Here is a 20447-nt window from a genome sequence, read left to right as displayed (position 1 = left end):
CCTGCAACCTGGAAACTCTCAATGGACAAACTATGGCAATCACAGAGCTCACCCATCTCTGATCCTGTAACCAAAAGCTCGGCCCCTGTCCCCAATGCCAATTTAATAATGAGGATACAGTTTTGAGAAAAAGGAAAAAGTTTATTGCTTTGCTAGCAAAGGAGAAACACAGAGGACTCCTGTACCAAAGTCTGTGACTCTCCCAATCAGAAGGGATGGCAGGGTGGGTGTCACATACCAGGTGTGTTCTGGTAGGGGGCCTCTGGGGACCCTCATGAAATGTTAGAATTCATTTGTTAATTTGGGAGATATTCATTTCCCAGATCCTCAGCAGGCATCTCCTTCCTGTAGTGGGTGTGTTCAAGGGCAATTAACTAGGTGAAGAAAGGATAATACTGTCTCCCCAATCTTGTTAGGGAGAGGTAGAGGGGAGAAGAGAGGAAAAAACATTAAAAAAAAATAAGCCTTAGAGCAATGAGGGCTACTTTCAGAAGGTGAAGGTACCACTGTTACACTCTAGTTCTTGTCTTCTCTGTTAATTAAAGTAACTAAGGTCTTATATCTCCTCTGGAGCTCCACTGTTTCAGGATTTAAGAAGCCAGTCTAAATTGAACTGAAGAGTTGTGTATACACTGTTGGGAGTTCACTAGTTAAATGCAAGTTAACAAATCAGAGACTAATTCTCTTCTTCAGTATAGTTTTTTCCTTTGGTACCACAAGGTATTCTTGGCTGAAGAAAAGATGCTTTCTACCATGAGATCTTTGTGTTAAGGGTTCTTCTGATTCATATTCTTCTTTGAATTCTTGCCTCTCTTCCTTTAGCTCTGACCCACCACCCTGTCCAAGTCCTAGAGCTCACTGCATCTTTCTCAGACACAGCTGAGTATCCCCTTCTTCTTCTTTTGCTATATTTTCGATATGATCATTACCCACTTCTCATTAGCTTTGCTGAACTGATAAAATATCTCTGTGCTCCATTTAGTAAATCCCTGTTAGAAGCTTCCCTTTTCCCTCCAGCTCTTCATTAATAGGGTTCGGTACTATCAACTTTATCTGTTTTTCTGTGCCTGTGCTACACTTGGTAGGTCAGGATTTCAAGGTACCTTGCACCAAATTGTTTGTAATACAGAATTTCTTTTTCTGGTAATTCAAATAAGTGTTAAGGAAAGAACTGGAAATTCTTAGCTTGTTCTTTAATACCATTTAGCACCAATAATAAAACATCAGCAATAGTAGGGACTTCCTAAATATCTGGGAGCTTTGTCTTAATATATAGCTCATCACTTCCCGGGTTGTTGTGCATTTCTTATGGAGTGAGAAGCTCATCTACCCACTTCCTCCTGCAACAGGAGAGGCTAAGCACCGTGCTGCTGTGGGTAACAGCAAAGAGTGATTTCAGCTTAGTGACAATATTCAAAAGACAGGGCAGTTTACAAGATTCCATTCAGTTTGCTAAAAACAGCCTTCTTGCCAATAAGCAATTTACTGAAAGCTCTTTGTACTTTGGCCTGAATCTATGGTGAGTCTATTCTAATTTGTAAAGTATAAATCCTTCCTATAAAAGTCTTACAACACATATTGGAACTTGGGGTTCCAAAACCTTGTACCTTATTTAATGTTCCTTTGCCAGTGAAAATAAGGCACTTTTTCTGTGACCTAGAAATGGAAAAATGACTACCCTATCCCTATATAGTATGGCTTCTATTGAGAATGAGGAAAGGTTGCTTAGGACATATGTTTAACTCTGCCATTTGCTTTCCAAACCCCTACCCCCGATCTATTCTAACATACGAATCTACAAGTTCTTTCTACTTTTAACCCAAAAGGCACCTAATCTAATCAGCTCTAACTATGGACAAACACGGGGCTCTGGGGAATAATTTGCAGAATTATTACTCTTTTTAAAATATAGGATTAAAAAGCTTCTTAGAAAGATGAGCTTCTTCCTGCCTCCCACCAACTCTCACTTCAGACTTTGTTTATTTACATTTGGTTCAAAGAGACACTTCTGCTTCTGCTTCTGCCCTTTTTGCAGCAGATAAAACTTCAGCACATCATGTCTTTTTCACATGACAAATACCATGGACCATGCACTACCACAAGCACCATACTAAGTAATTTAGGGAGATTCAAAAAATATAAAAAGACAAATTATGCCTTCACGAGGTTTACCAGTACACTAGGAAAAGAAATCATATATGTATGAAACAATATGAAAATAATTACTCTGAACTTTTATTATTTTTAACACATAAATTTCATAAACTCCTAACAATATAATTCCATAACAGAATATTTTGTCAACAATAACTAGAGTTTTCTTTTAATAAAAGTACAACCCAAGATATTTTGACAAAAAGTCTTTACTGATAAGAAAATATTTATAAGCTAGTTTTAATGGTACCCATCTATTATATTTTCTCTCCAATATCTGGAACAGTAACAAAGTTAACAGTACTTTAGGCATTGAGCAAGAATACAATTAATAAGCTCTGCCTGAGAAACAATCTCATAGACTCCTTCCTCAGATCTGTCCTTCTGCGATATCTAATCCTATCTATTTCCTTTTTCATCTCAGACTTATAATTCTAATTTCTAAGAATTCAACTTTGGTCTTTTTTGTATCTCATATGCCTTAAGTTTTTGAACATGTGGAATAACAATTATGATGATGGTTTTACTTTCCTTCTCTGCTAATCTAATATCTGTGTCCTTTCTGGGTTGGTTTCATTGGTTCTTCTTTTTGTTATGGTTCATGTTTTCTTTCCTCTTTGAATGTCTGATAGCCTCTGAATGGATTTCAGATGTTGTAAATGTTACTTTGTTAGGTGCCAAATACTTTGTATTCTTATAAATCTTGAGTTTTGCTTGTGATTGAAGTTAAGTTACTTGGAAACAGTTTAAGTCTTTCATCTCTTGCTTTTCTCATTTGTCTGGCAGTTTTGGAGTTGAGTTCTATCTAGGACTATTTGTTGCCCACTACCCAAAGCCCTATGAGTTATGATTTTTGTTTCTGATCTAGTGGGTAGAAGGAGCATTATTTCTAGATGCGTGTGAGCACTAGGCTCTACTCCCTCTGGAAGTTTGTTCTGCAAAATTAGTTGTTTTGGTCTCTGTGGACTCATATTGGATCTCATCAATTCAGGTAGTCTGCCAGTAATAGTTCTCTGTACTTAGCTTGATGACTTCCTTGGCAATGATCAAGGCCCATTTTATTTGTTTCCCATCTCCCAGTGACTACTTTCTTTACTGCTTGATGTTCAGTGTCTTGAAAACTTCAAATATTTTGTCTGTTTAATATGTGTGTGTGTGTGTGTGTGTGTGTGTATCACAGCTTCAGGTGGGAAGGTAACTTGGTCCCTTTAACTCCATCTTAACTGAGGGACTATATTGTTTTTGTTTCTTTGCCTCCCCCTTAAACTCCTTCCAATCTTTCTCCTTCCATTTCTTACCCCTACACAAACTGACAAGAAATTACAAAAATAGTACAGAAGGGTCCTGTACATTTATCACGCAGTTCCCCCAATGGTAACATCTTACATAATTATAGTACGTTATCAAAACCAGAAAACTGGCTGGCAAAGAACAATTCATTAGACTATAGACCTTATTCACATTTCACCACTTATTCCATGCATTATTTTTTGGTAGGATTTTGTGCTCTTTTATGACATTTTATCACCTATACAGACTCATATGGCGCTTATTATAGTCAAAATACAGAACTATTCTTCCCTTAGATATCCCTTTAAAATCACACCCTCCTTCCCACTCCTTCTCTAAATTTTGGAAACCACTTGTCTGTAAATTTTGTCTTTTCAGAATGTTATACCAATAGAATAATCTTAACATTTTAAAATTGGCTTTTTTCACTCTAAACAATACCTTGTTCCATTCAAATTGTGTATCCAATAGATTGATTGGTCCTTTTTCCTGACAAGTTATATTACTTTACATGGACATACCATTTTGTATATCCATTCACCTATAAAAGGGTATTTGTGTTATTTTCAGTTTGGGGCTATTACAAATAAAGTTGGGAACTTAAGTTCCGTTTCTCCAGGAAAAATATCCAGGAATATAATTGCTGGGTCATACTCAGTTTTTGAAGATACTGACACTCTCAATTCTAGAGTAAATGTATCATTTTACATTTCTATCGGCAATGTAAGGAAAGATCCAATTTCTCTGCATCTTTCCCAGTGCTTGGTATTATCAGTATTTTGTATTTAGCCATTCCAGCAAATATGTAATGGCATTTCATTCCAGTTTTAATATGCATTTCCCTAATGACTAGAGATGTTGAACATCTTTTGTTTATTTATTTGCCATTACGTATCTCCTAGGGTTGCCTTGTTTCTTAAATCTTCCATGATCAAAGTTTTTGACCCATAAATTATGTTTATGTGCATAGAAGTTTTATGTGCATGAATCTTCAAGAGTGGGAAGAGTTCACTCAGGATAAGGATTTGGCTATGGTTCAATATTTCTTGAATGACAAAAATAAATACAAAAACACATAATTAAAAAAAAAAACCTACAGTCATCACAAATAATTCGTCGTAGTGCTCTAAGACTGAGGCGAACACTTTGATGTCTAGGGGTTAGCACACTATAGTCCATAGACCAAATCTGGCCACAGGACTGAATTTATATGGCCTGAAAGCTAAGAATGGCTTTTACATTTTTGAAGGGCTGTTAAAAAAACAAAAAAAGAATGTACAACAGAGAGCACGTGTGACCTGCCAAGTCTAACACATTTACCATCTGGCCTTTTCAGATAAAATCTGCAGATGAATGGAAACAAAACCTGATTTTTTTTTTTAACATTAACAAAGTTAATGTCTGATTACACATGATACTCCCAGGATCTTACACCTAACAAAAGGGTTGGAAAACAAAAACAGCATAATAAAAGCATAAATGATCAGAAGACAGATCCCACAGTAACTCCATGTCAGAGTATTCTTTAGCAGACAGACGTCAACCTAACAGCATTCTTCATTATGTTAGTGAATTTCTTATGTGTGGTCCTAATGCACATATAACTGACAAATGTATGATAAGCTTGGAGAAAACCACAACTTCAGTGTGTTCTTTAAAAAAAAAGTTATTTCTAAAATTTCTATCAAAAGATTGCATTTCCTCCCATTGGAAGAGAAGACATGGTCCCTAGATTTTAAAAGTAGCATCAGTATAACTAATCAGAACACACACCCATACACACAAAGTAGCATCCAATGGGCCATGTCTCATTTCAACCTCTTTCCCAACCGATGAACCAGTTTTCCATTGTAAATTATAATACTATTATGCATATAACCCTCTGGCCTAAAGATAAATTGAGAACTCATCTAACTTGGTGTTTATTTTTATGTAAATTTTTTTATTTATATATGACAGCAGAATGCATTACAATTCTTATTATATAGAGAGAATACAATTTTTCATATCTTTGGTTGTAGTTTATTTTTATTTCAAATGAATGTTATCTTTTATATGCTTTACATTTCCATTTGACTAAAATGAAATGAATCCAGTAGTGGCAACTTCCCTACTATATGGTGACAAACACCAATCCTATGCAATACACCTAATCTCTAATACTTTTTAAATATCTAAATTTTGAAGTTTTAAAACAAAAGGATTTGGTACCACATGCATTTCTGAGCTTGGAGAATGGCTTGATAAATCACAGGTTTCATATCTAAGTTGATGTACCAAGTCTAAAACCCAGAAGAGAAGTCAACTTCTTATTAGAAATGTGTTACCTCAGTCATTCACAACCTGTTGAATTTACCACTTACGAGTAGAACATAAAACTTAGAATCCAAGCTCTGTAAAGAGAATGCTCCACAGAGAACACATACTGTACATAACCCATAGTCTTGGCCTTTCTTTTGATCTCAGAATAACACACAATACTTGTAAATCACAGTAAGAATCCTACAACTGAGAGTTTGTATCAGTGACAGCAATGGCAAGGCAAACCATGAAGCAGGAAATCAAAAACAATTATAGGGTTGATATATCAAAACCCTTTGGGGAGCTTGAGTCTGAGGGACTAAATTTTACTGGCATGGCTTCTTGCAGAAATCATACTTATGCTACAGATTAAGTCCAGACTTCTTAGCAATAAGGGTAATATTTCTGTTTCTCTGCCTTGTAGGATCTATGAGGAAGGCCTAGATGAGCTGAGCTCAGGGGCTTATAGTAACAATGTACACTGAAGCTGCCCATTATTTCTAAAATTAGGTTTCAGAATGGAAATCTATACACCCACACACTCTCCCACATACAAACCCTAAAAAAAAAAAAAAGAAGAAGAAGAAGAAGAAGAAGAAACCCAATGTCTCTTTTAAGTATTTCACTTTCAAAGTCTCTTAAAAGTATTTCATCTACTTGATAAAAAAGGCCTGTGACCTTTAAGAATCAAACTAGGAGAGTTTGTTTTAAATCCAGTCACTAATTTATACGGCTCGCTGCAAGACAGAATGCTGCTGTCTTTACCTGGGGTCTCTGTACATTGTCACTCTAATGGATTTATCTAGTATCAGAGACAACACACAGATCTATCTGGTGCCCAATCCCATAGTAGACTCTGTAGGTCAGTATCTAGATTTTTGCACCATGAGCAGGAAATAAAATTTCTTCTGCAATTTGGTTCTTCCTGATGTAAATAGAGATCAGAGTGTAAGACATAACAAATAACACAAACAAACATCTAAATAAGCCAAGCAGTTTCATAATAACCATTGAAGTAAGTATGTATCTTCTCATTGCATTCATTAACCTTGTCCTTCAACCAAATTTGTTGAAAGTCTGTTTACTGAGTATAAGATAGCTCTGAAAAGACCAGGCCAACTGTATTCTTTCTCCTGAATTACTGTTTGATACATTCAGATTCTCATCAAATTTTCATTATGTAACTAAGAGCCTGTTCATTAGTCATTGAGTCAGATCTAAAAATATATACAGGTATTATTTTTATCCCTTTATGCTTTTCTTAATATTTTATTATTTTAACAAAACTACTTCTTAACTTTCATGACATATAAAATGAACATTTAAAACTGAAACTTGATCTTATGAAGACCGTACCCACCTCAGCACATATACAAACATTCGTTTTTCTAGTTAGTCCCTCATGGTTAAGCACATAGGGTATGCCCATGCACACAGTTAAATTTCAAATCCTTTTTGATGCCATTCTGATAGAATTTAAAATAAAATTTCACCATCATGAATTTTTGTATCCATTTATACAACAAACATTTAAAAAATTGCATTGGCCATCAGTGCAGCTAACTATAATGAAAAATATACAAAATTATTTACATTTATAGGATTAATAATTTGCTATATTAAAATAGGAAATTTATAATATGCATAACAAACCAAATTATTTTTCTTGAATCAAGCAAAGTTAGCTTTAAGTCTTACATTATAATATATGTTTTTAATTGATTTTCAAGTTTAAGAATTAGAAAACAGCTGTTCCATAAAAAAATTTAAATCCATTTTATCCAAGGACAGGACTAATGAGTGTTCCTAAATGATTTAATGAGTTCTTTTCAACAAAATGTCTTCACCATGTTACTGATAAGCAACAGAAAGAAAAAGGTGTTCAACATTAGAATGTGACAATGGAAAAGAATAAAATTGTGGCTAACTATACCACATTTCTACTTATGTATAGAAAATGAGTATTCACACATGGTAAAATGCATCCTCCTTACCAGTAATTATTACACCATCATCCTTATGAGCTTCAGCCATTTCCTGAACACAGATTTCTGGGCTCACATCGATTTCTTTCCCTGATAATTGTAAATGAGCTTGAAGAGAAGATGGTACCTTCACAATAACAGAACCTGTGATAAATTTAAAGGAGAGCTTATTAGTCCAAAGCAATCTAAGTACCAGAATCCATTATAAATTAGATTGAACAAGGTTAGGATTGCTCCTTATACTATGTTTTTACTCCTCAGCACATTTATTCAAATAGCAGTGCCTTGTCTTTACTCCCAAGAGATCAAAGTTCCCTTACTCTCAAGGCATTCATAGTAACTCTGTCAAGAGTATGAGGTATTAGGAACATTATAAACTATTGGTTCTTTTTTTGCCAATAGCCCTACCCAATTCATCTGATATTAGAAAAGTGAGTAGATTGCTACACATGTAGCTTATAGATAGGATTTACTATTAGTTAAAGCATTTACTAAGAGCCAGACACTTACTATCCACATGAAATTTATGAGGTACTATCATACTCACAATTTTACATATGAGGACTTGCTCAAGGTCTCATATTCTACTGTTGGAACACATATCCAGTTAAATGACTACAAAGCCCATCTTTCAACCCCTGATATTTTACACACTGCAACTTTATCGTATTACAAGACCACAACCAGAAACTAACACCGTGCCTACTGTGTGAAGGGAAAATAACAACAAAAGGAAAAGGGATTATTATTATTTATTTATTTATTTATTTTAGTGGATCACAGACTTTTGAGTATCTGAGGCCTGATACTCTATATTCAGTACAATCTGATAATTCAAACTCTTTAAGGAGTAAAAAAAAAAAAAAAAAAACTCTGTTAGAGCTATGGAGTCATTTTTCAAAACAATTATGTAGGTTGCAGTACAAATTTACCAGTACACTCCTGTATCATAAGTTTCTTTCTCTTGTTTCTCATCAAATAAAGAGTCCTCTACCATAAAGCATTAACCCCATCTCTGTGAACTGTCAGATGATATACACTGTGAATGCTGAAAAGACACCTTTTAGCATGTATTTATTTATGGGTCTGAGTTTTCCTTCTAGTCTGCTTAACATCTGCTTGCATTGCCTAAAGTAACTGGTATCTCCTTAGTCTTCCTAACTAGAGCTGGAAGTTTGGCTGATAAACTCTCATATTTATTCCTCAGAAAAACTAAGGAACTAAACATATCACTATATCTAGTTTATTAAAAAATAAGTTGCTTTCTGGGGTTCAAATATAAACACTGACAGGAGATTTCTCATGACAACAAATTTGACGACTTAAGAAACAAAACAAAAACAAACCTGGAAAATTTGAGGATGAATAGAAGATGATATGTTTTCCTATCAAACCTATTTTGGGGGAAGGGATGTGGATTGAACCCAAGGTGCTTAAACCACTGAGCAACATCCCCAGCCCTTTTTATTATTATTTTATTTGAATTGCTTAGGACCTCTCTCTAAGTTGCTGAGGCTGGCTTTGAACTTGAGACCCTCCTGCCTCAGCCTCCTCAGTTGCTGGCATTACAGGAATGTACCACAGTGCCAGGCCCTCAAACCTTTTTTTTTCCCCAAACCTATTTTTAGAAGTAGAAAATCATGAATTTAAATACTTTTTTTCTAGGATTTTATGCCTCTAAATATATCAAATACAAAAATTTTAAGAACATAAGAACACTCTTTTCTGTTTTTACACGAACATGATCTTAAGTCTATCAAATGTTTAAGCAAACTGTTCTATCCCTATCTCCCTTCACATCTTTGAAAACAAAACCCGCCACTACCAAAACTGCCTCTGTTTGTGAATGGCTTCTAAGGCCTTGAATGTGTTCCAGTGTTCCCATCTTTAACACTATCTTTTTCAGAAAGGAGAGCTCTTGTTAGGAATCAACCTCTTTTTACCTTGCAAACTTCTGCATGGTTACTGACATCAATACTATCCTCTTAAAAATTCAAAAGCAAACTCATACTAATAAATGCCACTTACTGAAGGCATACTACATAAAAATGAGTGATTTTCCTAAGGACAACATGTTTGGCAGAAAAATCAGTCCTCAGATGTAGGGCTGACTCCCAAGCCCAAACTCAAACTGCCTTTCTGAATAAATTTCACCATATTCACTTTCACAAGGAGAGAGAAAACAAGCATTTGTAACATTTTTACTTCTCATATGGCAAAATGATGAAGACCTAAGAGATTCATATGGCTGGCTCTGAACCCTTCAGCAAGTCAGTGGCAGAGCTTGGAATGGATTCCAGATGTCTTTACTAACCATTAATCAACAGATCCTGACAAACTTTCCATTACTCTAAAAAGTTACTATTCCCAAGTATAATGAAAATTAAGAAATCAGAAGATATAAATCTTTGTTTCCATTTATCTTTCTTTAAGTTTCTTCCAGTAATGTGGTCCCAGAAGGAGAAAACACAAAATTGTAATCCAAATCAAATTTTACAACATCATATGCTATTTCAATAGGCTGCTGGAATGACATTCTAAATAATACTAAGAAGTATTTTAAATAGATGAAGATTAATAATCTCCAAAAATTCCAAAGTTTTTGTTTTGTTTCCCTTTTTTGACCACCACACAAAAGAAGAAATAACCTTCACATACAAACAGATTATTTAAAACTTTATTTGTTTGTTTTTTTATTGATTTTATTTTTTAAAATATACAATAGCGGAATACATTACAATTCTTATTACATGTATTGTTTTTTACTATGTTACTAGTTACATTAATGGTATGATTTGTCCCCCTTTGGGTCTTCATAAGAGAGTAAAATTATATTACTAATGAGGTATCTACAATTTACTCCAATAGTATTATTGAAGCTTTTCATAGTTTACTGAGGACATGATAATATACTATTTTAAAAAAAATTATATATTTCTTTAAAATAGTATATTATGGTGTGAGAAATCACACCTCTGTGTCAGAAATAACTTCAGTTTTGAACTTCTGTGCTTGGTAGCTCTACTCTGATACTCTGACAAGAAAGCCTAGTTGAATGAAAACTTGAACGAACCTGGCAGAGAAATTACTAATAGCAAGAAAACAGTCTCTAGAGAAATACTTTTCTTGTTATACCGTTAGTCCTGTTCAGATCAATATACAAGAGCTTCTAGACTTTAATTTTTTAATATAGCTCTTAACTTTTTCTGTACCAAGGCCACTTTGGCCTCTGTTGCTGAGCCACTTGTCACCATGTCCACACAAGTCACTTGTCACTGTGCATATGTGTATGCATGTGCACACAGACACACATAAACTGATAATTAGCTTTCATATGAATAAAAAGTATACCATTTTAATGAAAAACTTGATCTCTTAAAATAAGTGACTTATAAGTATAAGAAATTAAATTATGTAGAGAGGAACATCATATATCTTGATACTTGAAGAAACTCATTTAATGGCTTTACAGGATCTTCCTGGTAAGATTTATTTCAGGGTCACACTTTGCAAACTGTTACTCTATAGTGATAGCCTGAGTAGGTCCTCTTACAGGCTGGTAGGAAAGCTTTCAATATATGAGAGCATTTTCCCTCCAAAGAATATTCTATTTTAGACATAAAACTAAACAGAAAGTGGGGCACAGTGGCGCACATCTGTAATCCCAACATCTCGAGGCTGAGGCAGGAGGATCATGAGTTCAAAGCCAGCCTCAGCAAAAAAGCAAGGCACTGAGCAGCTCAGTGAGACCCTGTCTCTAAATAAAATACAAAATAGGGCCCCAGTATCTTCCCCCACAAAAAAAATGGAAAGACCCACATAATAACACTAAAAATTCTACAATAGACAGTCAAAATATTACATATTTTGTCCTACAAGTAGGAAAGACAATCTTCATGGTCGTCTGTCCCCAGATTTATAAAGATTATTGGTTTTGAGAGCTAGAAGACAGGCATTTAAGATGCTATCAGAAGAAAGTTTCCTGAAGTCACTCTGCCAATATAGGTAATATGACCATCAGTTTCCTCAGTGTTCCATAAAATCTAAATTTATACCACATATCAATATAAATGATCCAGTTGGCTAACCTTTGTGAGATTTCAATTCCACCTTCCCCAGCTGGCTGACATAGACATCGATAGCACCCTGATGAGTTGAGGCTCTTAGACATCCTGAGGATGAGTCTGAGGAAGAAAACACTGTAAGTGTAATTATTGTTATACGAGTGAATGGTATAAACTTGAAATAAAAGACTGCTTTGATGTTAGAATAGAAGTTAAGAATCTTATAAGGTTTTATATTTTCCTCATAACAATGCCATCATTTTCATAAAAATGTAAATAGTATCAAAAATCCAGAAGTCTATATCCAGACAATAACAAAATATATCTATAGTAACCTCAATAACTTATCTCTAGACATTTACTCTATAACTTCATCAGAGGAAGGACAGTATGTAAACAATGGATCCTTGACAGCCAAGATCATTAAACATCATTAGTCTATTTCATTTATTATCATATTGATATATTTAGTAAACTTGCAGAATTTGCCAAGAATTCTACCTCATATATAGTCACATGTAAGCAGTAATAAAGTAAATGAAAATCAAAATGTCTCACAATTCCCTTTTATCAAATCTGTGGTACTAAAAAGTGCTCCTAATAGCAAAAACTTATGACATGCCTGGCATGGAAGGGTTGAGGCAGGAGGATTGTAAGTTCAAAGACAGCCTCAACAACTTGAGTAAGGCCCTAAGCAACTCAGTGAGACCCTACCTCTAAATAAAATACAAAATATGGCTTGGGATGTGGCTCAGTGGTTGAGTACTTGAGTTCAATGTCTAGTACTGAGGAAAAAAAAATCTTATGACACATAAGGTTTACTACATTTCTTAGCGTGATCACTAAAGAGTAAAGCTTATTTTTATCTAATATTTCTTTCCAAGTTTCTGGAATTGAAATATATATCTTTAAGTCAAGGTAAGAAAATAATAAATAAGCTAGTTCTGATAATCCTTTTCTAAAAAAATTGTTCTAATTAGTTTTACATGACAGCAGAATGCATTTCGATTCATTGTACACAAATGGGGTACAAATTTTCATTTCTCTGGTTGTACACGATAGAGTCACACCATTTGTGCAATCATACATGTACCTAGGGTAATGATGTCCGTCTCATTCCACCATCTTTCCTGCCCCATGCCCCCTCTCCACTCCACCCTCCCCTTTGCCCAATCTAGAGTTCCTCCATCCTTCCCATGCCCTCCTCCCCCATGATGGATCAGCATCCACTTATCAGAGAAAACATTCGGCCTTTGTTTTTTTGGGATTGGCTTACTTTGCTTAGCATGAAGCATCTCCAACTCCATTCAATTACTTGCAAATGCCATAATTTTATTCTCTTTTAATGCTGAGTAATATTCCATTGTGTATATATACTATAGTTTCTTTATCCATTCATTTATTGAAGGGCATCTAGGTTGCTTCCATAGTTTAGCTATTGTGAATTGAGCTGCTATAAATATTGATGTGGGTGCATCACTATAGTATGCCAATTTTAAGTACTTTGCGAATAGATAGAGGAGTGGGATAGCTGGGTCAAATGGTGGTTCCATTCTGAGTTTTCTAAGGAATCTCCATACTCAAATTTCTCTGTGTTGTCAATGACTCCATTTTCAATCAGCCAATATTTTAGTTCAAGGGGAACCAACAGAGTCAGAGATGAAGTAAAAGAATGACCTGAAGACTTCAATCAATGCAATTGGCTCCTCCTTCCTCCTCTTCTCCCACAGCAACTGAGCCTTAATATTCTATTTGACTGTCCTGAGAAGGCCATAGCATATTCTTTTTGGATAAGCCTATTTTAAAAGCACGTTTCATCAGGAATTCTTATTACTTTAAAGTTGAAGCAAAGTAGGGAGTGTGGGGAAAATTTTGTTGAAAAATGCACTTTTTATAAAATGTGGAGAGAAAACATTTGTGTATCCACAAAGGAGTCAAGGTTTTTCTTTATAAAATTTTAAGTGACTCCAAACAAAAATAGTAACTTTGGAATAAACTGTTCAAAATCTAGCACCAAGATCATTTATTATAATTTGTCTCCAATTTATTATACTAAAAATTGCCTTTTATCAGACACAATTTATTAAATTTTCAAGTGTCAAAAGTAATCACTAACATTAGAAAATTAACTGCTAGATCAAGAACATAAAATAGCCAGACAAAGGTGCATATCTCACTGCTTTGATAATACCAACAGAAACTCCAGTAAGAGATTTTACTCTTACTGCATCATAAAAGAAGCCAAGTAAAAATACATTATGGTTTTTTAAAAAAAGTGGACTACACAATGTGTATATTATCCTAAGCTGAACAAGCATTAGTTTGATTTTTCTTGCTTCCTTTGTGGTGGTGGTGGGGGGAAGGGGAGTCACAAGATTTTTATGTGGTTCATAAACAACACTTTTCCATTTTTCCCCTTTATCCCAAATGAGAAATAAACAACTAAATTACATCCTAAGTCACAAAGTAATTATATCTTTATGTTATCAGTCTTGAACTCTGATAATGGCTTACCCCCTGGAGGCTGTCAAAAAATAAATTAAAACTGTAGATGTGTTTTGAAAAGAGAAAGCAAAAATGACATTTAAAGATTAGACAGAAAAATAACCCCTATTTTTCTTGTTTACAATACAAATCACTGTAATTAAAATTAATTATTAAGAGTAAAATTAAGGTTTACTCTACAGAATTTCTTTTGAGATTCATACAGTGGAGAAGTTGTATAGATCTTGGAGAAAACCTTAAGGGAAATATGCAGTGAACAGAAATTGCTAGTTTGGACACTAATAGGAAAAAGTAGTCTTCCACAGAAAAGTATCTATTATTATAATTCTGGGCAAAGACCTTGTGGGTCTGACAGAGACCATCAAGTTTTCCTGGAAAATTATATATACAAAAGGAACATACTGATGTCAACCACCAGCTTAACATTACACATACCAAAGAAACAGATATTTGTAATATATATTTTGTTAACAGAAGAAAAATAGCAATTATGCTTGAAAGGCTAAAGTTCTAAATTTTGCTGTTTTCCTTCAGCTTACTGAAGAACTCTCTCAAAATTCCTCCAGCATGTTCAAAGAGTTCTTAATTTTTATAATTTTACATGAAGTTTCAAAATATAAAAGAACAACCAAAATATAGTTCCTGATTTCTGCAACCTGATTCATACATTTAGAAATCTATACTAATTGCAAGGACAAGAAACAACCTTTATATACAGGACATAGGGGTTGTAAAGGCAAAATTTAAGTTTTTTAAATTGACCTCCTCTCCAGGTATTCTATATCAGGAAGGGAGCAAATAGGAGGCTGAGTTAATGAGAGGCACATAAAACACACACACACACACACACACACTCGTGTGCTTTTTTAAAGACATGATTATCATTATATATCTTCTGACAATGCCTTTCATTGTCAGAAAAGAGGGAATACATAGCAGAAAAAGTAAAGTTTCACAATCGACTCTATTAGCACTCCTACCCCACCATTATTTACTATCAACTCTGCTTTCTTGTGCTAACTCATTTTAATTGGAAGATGGCCTCATGTTCCACAAGGAAGGCATTACATAGATTAAGTATCCCTAATCTAAGACTCCAAAATCCAAAACCTGAAAATTTTGAGGCCAAATGATTCCATATGTAAAATATTCCATACCTTATCTTATGCAATGGGATGCAGTCAAAATGTAACTGCACTAAAAAACACTGTACAGAATTACCTTCAGTTATGTGGTAAGGACTGTGTGTGTGTATGTTTCATATATATATATATATATATTTATAAATTTTGTGTTTGAAGGTGGGTCTTATCCTCAAGATAATATATTATATATGTGCAAATATTCCAAAATCTGAAGAAATACAAAATCTGAAACACTTCTGCTCCCAAGCATTTTGGATCAGTAGTCTCAACCAGTATTTAAAAAATTATGTTATAAATTCATCTTTTTAAGGAAGAATTGAAAATCACTGGAAATAGTAACTAATATAATAGAAAATATAAATAGGTAAATATAAAAAATTATTTTCCTGAAATTCTTCCAAGTAGGTGAGACAATACAAAGCAAATTGTTTTATGGGATTTGTAATATATGTGGATGTAAGAAAGTCTATACCATACTACTTTTGTTATTCTTCTGGGTATATATCTAAAGCAAATGAAATCAGTACCTCAAAAATATATTTATACTCCTACATTCATTACAGCTTTATTCACAAAAGCTAAGACATGTAAATAACTTAAGTATCCATCAGTGGATAGATGGATAAATAATTATGGTATATGTATAAAAAAGAAATCCATAAAAAAGAAATCCTGCATTTGTGACAACATGGATGAGCTCTGAGGTCATCATACTAATAAAATTAGACATAGAAAAACAAACTCTGCTTAATCTCACTTTTATATACAATCTAAAAAAGTTGAAGTCATAGAAACAAAGTAGAATGACAGTTACCGGGGGAAAGGAGAAATGGGAAGATATTGGTCAAATGGTACAAACTTTCACTTAGAAGCTGAGTTAGTTCTGTGGATCTAATATACAGCATAATGACTACAGTAAATAATAATACTGTACTGTATACTTGAGATTTTCTATGAAAATAGATCTTAAATAGTCTCACCACACAGACAGACACACACACACACACACACACACAAATAGTAACTGAGTGAGGTGACAGATGTTAACAATTTGATTGTGGTAATCATTTAACTATATATATGTATCAAATCATCACATTATATATTTTAAATATACACAGATTGGTCAGTTATGCCTCACTTAAGATGAAAAAAGTTTTTAAAAAATTATATTGTAGGGGGCTGGGGTTGTGGTTCAGTGGGAGCGTACTTTGCCTAGTATGCATCAGGCACTGGGTTTGATTCTCAGCACCACAAACAAATAAATCAAATAAAGGTCCATTAACAACTACAAAATATTTTTAAAAATTACATTGTAATGTGGTTAGCTCAGTGATTGCAACATAGGCACTAAATAATGTGTACAGATTTTTTTTAGAAAAAAATCAGTGTATTAAGTCATATAAATAGACTAAAGGAGAAAAATCACATGATCCCTTTAATAAACATGAAAAAAAATTATTTGACAAAATTCAACACCCATTCATGATAAAGGAAAGGGAAAATAATCTTATAGAAAACTGGGAATAAATAAAGGATAACTTTCTTAAAATCTGGTAAAATTTTTTAAAAGTCTATAACTGACAATTGATGATAAAATATTGAATGCTTTCCCCCCAATATGGGGATAAGGATTCACAGCAAGAAAAAAAAATCCAACTCTTACTACCACTATTCAACATTGTACTAGAAGGTCCTAGCTAACCTGATAGGGCAAGAAAAAGAAATAAAAGAATTACATATTGGAAAGAAAGAGATACGACTATTTTTGTTTATACGCAAAATGATTGTTTATATAGAAAAGGAATCTATATTCTAGAAAGCCACTTAATGGGTGAATGTAGTTAGCAAGGTTACAAGGTACAAGGTCCATGTATTAAAAATCAGTTGTATTTTCATATACTAGCAGCAGATGATTAAAAAAACAAAAATGTTAAATTCTATTTATAGTAATATCAAAAACAAATTGAACAAAAGGTGTGCTAGATCTCTGCACTAAAAGTTATAAAACAATGTTGAGAAAAACTAAAGAATATATAAATAAATGGAGAGTTATACCATTTTCATGAATGGAAACACTCAATGTTAATGAGGATCAGTTCTCTCCAAATTGATCAACAGATTCAGTGATTTAGTACAATCATAATCAGAATTGGATTTTTTTTTTTTTTTTGGTAGAAACTGACTGGAAAATCATAGAACCTACAAATCCAAATAATAAGTTTGAAAGACTTCAATTACCTGATTTAGAGACTTCCTATTTTAAAGCTATAGTAATCAAGGTATTGTAGCACCAGCCTAGGGCTCAACAAATAAATCAATGACTTAGGAATGAGAGATCAGGAATAGGTCCACACATATACAGTCTTTTGATTTTAGACCAAGATGCTGAGAAAGGAAGTTTTTTTCAACAAATGGTGATATAACATCTAGCTATCTGTGTAGGAAAAAAAAAAAAAAAAACACCTTGACTCCTAACTCACATTAAACACAAAAATTAGAAATGTATCAAGGTGAAAGCAATAAATTTAAAGCTGCTATAAGAAAACAGGAAAATATTTTCACATTTGAAGGAAGACAGAGATTTCTTAGGATGAATAAAAATAACTGGTAAATTAGACTTCATTAAAATTCAAATATTCTCATCAAAATATACCATTAAGAAAATTAAGCCTCTCAGGAGGCTGAGGCAGGAGGAAAGCAGGTTCAAAGCCAGCCTCAGCAACTCAGTGAGACCCTGTCTCAAAAAAAAAAAAAATAAAATAAAATAAAAAGGGCTTGGTTTTTGGCTTAGTGGTTAAGCACCCCTGGGTTCAGTCCCCTGTACAGAAGGGAAGAGAAGGGAAGGGAAGGGAAGGGAAAGATGAAGAGGAAGAGAAAGAAAGGAAGGGAGGAAGGGAGGAAAGAAGGAAAGAAAGCAGGAAGAAAGGAAGGAGGGAAAGAAGGAAAATCTGGTCACAGTGGTGCAGGTCTGTAATCCCCAAAACTTGAGGATACTGATACAGGAGGATTGTAAATTCAAGACCAGCCTAGGTAACTTAGCAAGACTCTGTGTCAAAAATCAAAAAGGCTGGAGATGTAGCACCCCTGGGTTCAAACCCCAATACCAAAACTAAATAAATGAAGTTTAAAAAGAGAGAAAATGAATAGGCAAGTCACAAACTGAGAGAAAATATTAACAAAACTGCCGCAGTCTGGCTGCAGCAAAATAACTGGGGGGGGCGGGGAGGGGGGTGACGAGGAACTTGTGTAGATTGATACAGCAGGAGTGGGAGCCATTTATTGTAGGACAGGAGGGGTATATATACATTCCACACAGCTTATCTTAATTAACATAAACTAGATACAGCAGTCAACCAATAAGGAATCTCCACACTTAATGGCTCGCTGGCGCCACCTCACAAACCCTGGCAAAATGCCAGGTGCCATCCCAACTTGTTTACAGACCCTAACACAAAACAGTAGTTGTACTTGGCATTTATAAAGAACTACTACAACTCAATAATAAGGCAAATAAGCAAAGAGATATGAATAAAAAACTTCACAGAGGAAGATATACTAATGACTATTAGTATCTGCAAAAGTGCTGATCATCAAAAGTCATTAGGGATATGAAATTAATACCAGGGCTGGGGATGTGGCTCAAGCAGTAGCGCGCTCGCCTGGCATGCGTGCGGCCCAGGTTCGATCCTCAGCACCACATACAAACAAAGATGTTGTGTCCGCCGAGAACTAAAAAAATAAATAAATAAATATTAAAAAATTCTCTCTCTCCCTCTCTCACTTTCTCTTTTAAAAAAAAAGTTTAAAAAAAAAAAGAAATTAATACCAGAGATATTAATACCACTATATGTACCTCAGAATGGGTACAATTTAAAATACTGACAATAATAAATGTTGGTGAGGATATGGAGCAAATAGACTTCTCATGCACTTTTTTTTTTTTTTTTGGTCAGAGGTACTGGGGATTGAACTCAGGGGTACTTGACCACTGAGCCACATCCCCAGCCCTATTTGTATTTTATTTAGAGACAGGTTCCACTGAGTTGCTTAGTGCCTTGCTGTTGCAGAGGCTGGTTTTGAACTCGTGATCCTCCAGTCTCAGCCTCCCAAGCTGCTGGGATTACAGGTATGTGCCACCATGCCCAGCCCATGCACTTTTCATAAGACTGTAAAATGGAACTTTGGAAAATGTTCAAGTTATTTATCAAATCACAAAATTAAACATATACAGAACTATTCAACCCATCCATTCCATTCCTAAGTATTTACCTAAGTAGAAGGATCTCTCTCTCTCCATAAAATGACTACTCTGAGAATGTTCACTGCAGCTTTATTGACAGTTGCCAAAAGTTAAAAACAGCCCAACTGTCCATCCACAGGAGAATGGATCAACAAACTGTGTTTTAGTGGTCTGCTTTCACTTCTGCCCACTCTGGTACATTATAAAATACCAGCTAGGTTGTTTCTCTTTTAAAAAATATATATATTTTTTAGTTTTTGGTGGACACATCTTTATTTTATTTTTATGTGGTGGTGAGGATGGACCCCAGTGCCTCATGCATGCTAATGAGCCCCAGCCCCAACCCCTAGGTGGCCCCTTTTAAGTGTAAATTAGATCAGTCCTGTACTAACAGCCTGTTGTAACTCCTATAATGAACTTCTGTAATGAACTCCTGGCTCTTACCAAGTCTACAATGTTCTAAGGTCTAGTCTTTCTTACTTCATCTCCTTCCTCTGTCCCACAAGCCCTTCCTCTACACTTCAAAAATGATAAACTCATTCCATTTTTGAGGCTTTCACTTGCTCTTCCTCTAGGTGGGTGTTCTGTATCCAGAATATTACAAGACTCTTTTCCATTATTGTGGCCTTAGCTAAAACAACCCTTCCCCAAACTCTCCCTGATTGTCCAAGTGAAGTAGCTTTCTTTTCCCCAAGTAATCTCTATCCCATTATGGTTTTTTACTTCTTTGTTGCACTTATCCTGATCTGAAACTACCTTT

General features: G+C 34.5%; 1 protein-coding gene across 2 annotated transcripts in view; it reads right to left on the bottom strand.

Annotated features, from left to right (window-relative positions):
* Nucleotides 1-20447, bottom strand: part of Fam185a (family with sequence similarity 185 member A) — a 49176-nt gene that overhangs the window by 5718 nt on the left and 23011 nt on the right. For both annotated transcript variants that reach the window (XM_058585499.1, XM_046464104.2), the window contains exons 6-7: nt 11819-11914; nt 7740-7874 (exon numbers count right to left, since the gene is read on the bottom strand). In XM_058585499.1, coding sequence (XP_058441482.1) covers nt 7740-7874; nt 11819-11914 — 231 coding nt within the window. The remainder of the gene's footprint in view (nt 1-7739; nt 7875-11818; nt 11915-20447) is intronic.

This window comes from Marmota monax, unplaced genomic scaffold (genome assembly GCF_021218885.2).
Source record: "Marmota monax isolate L192 unplaced genomic scaffold, Marmota_monax_Labrador192_F-V1.1 WCK01_AAM20220418_F8-fsc00065, whole genome shotgun sequence".
Taxonomy (NCBI): domain Eukaryota; kingdom Metazoa; phylum Chordata; class Mammalia; order Rodentia; family Sciuridae; genus Marmota; species Marmota monax.
Note: the sequence above shows the minus strand (reverse complement) of the source record. Positions and strands in the feature narration are given on the sequence as shown.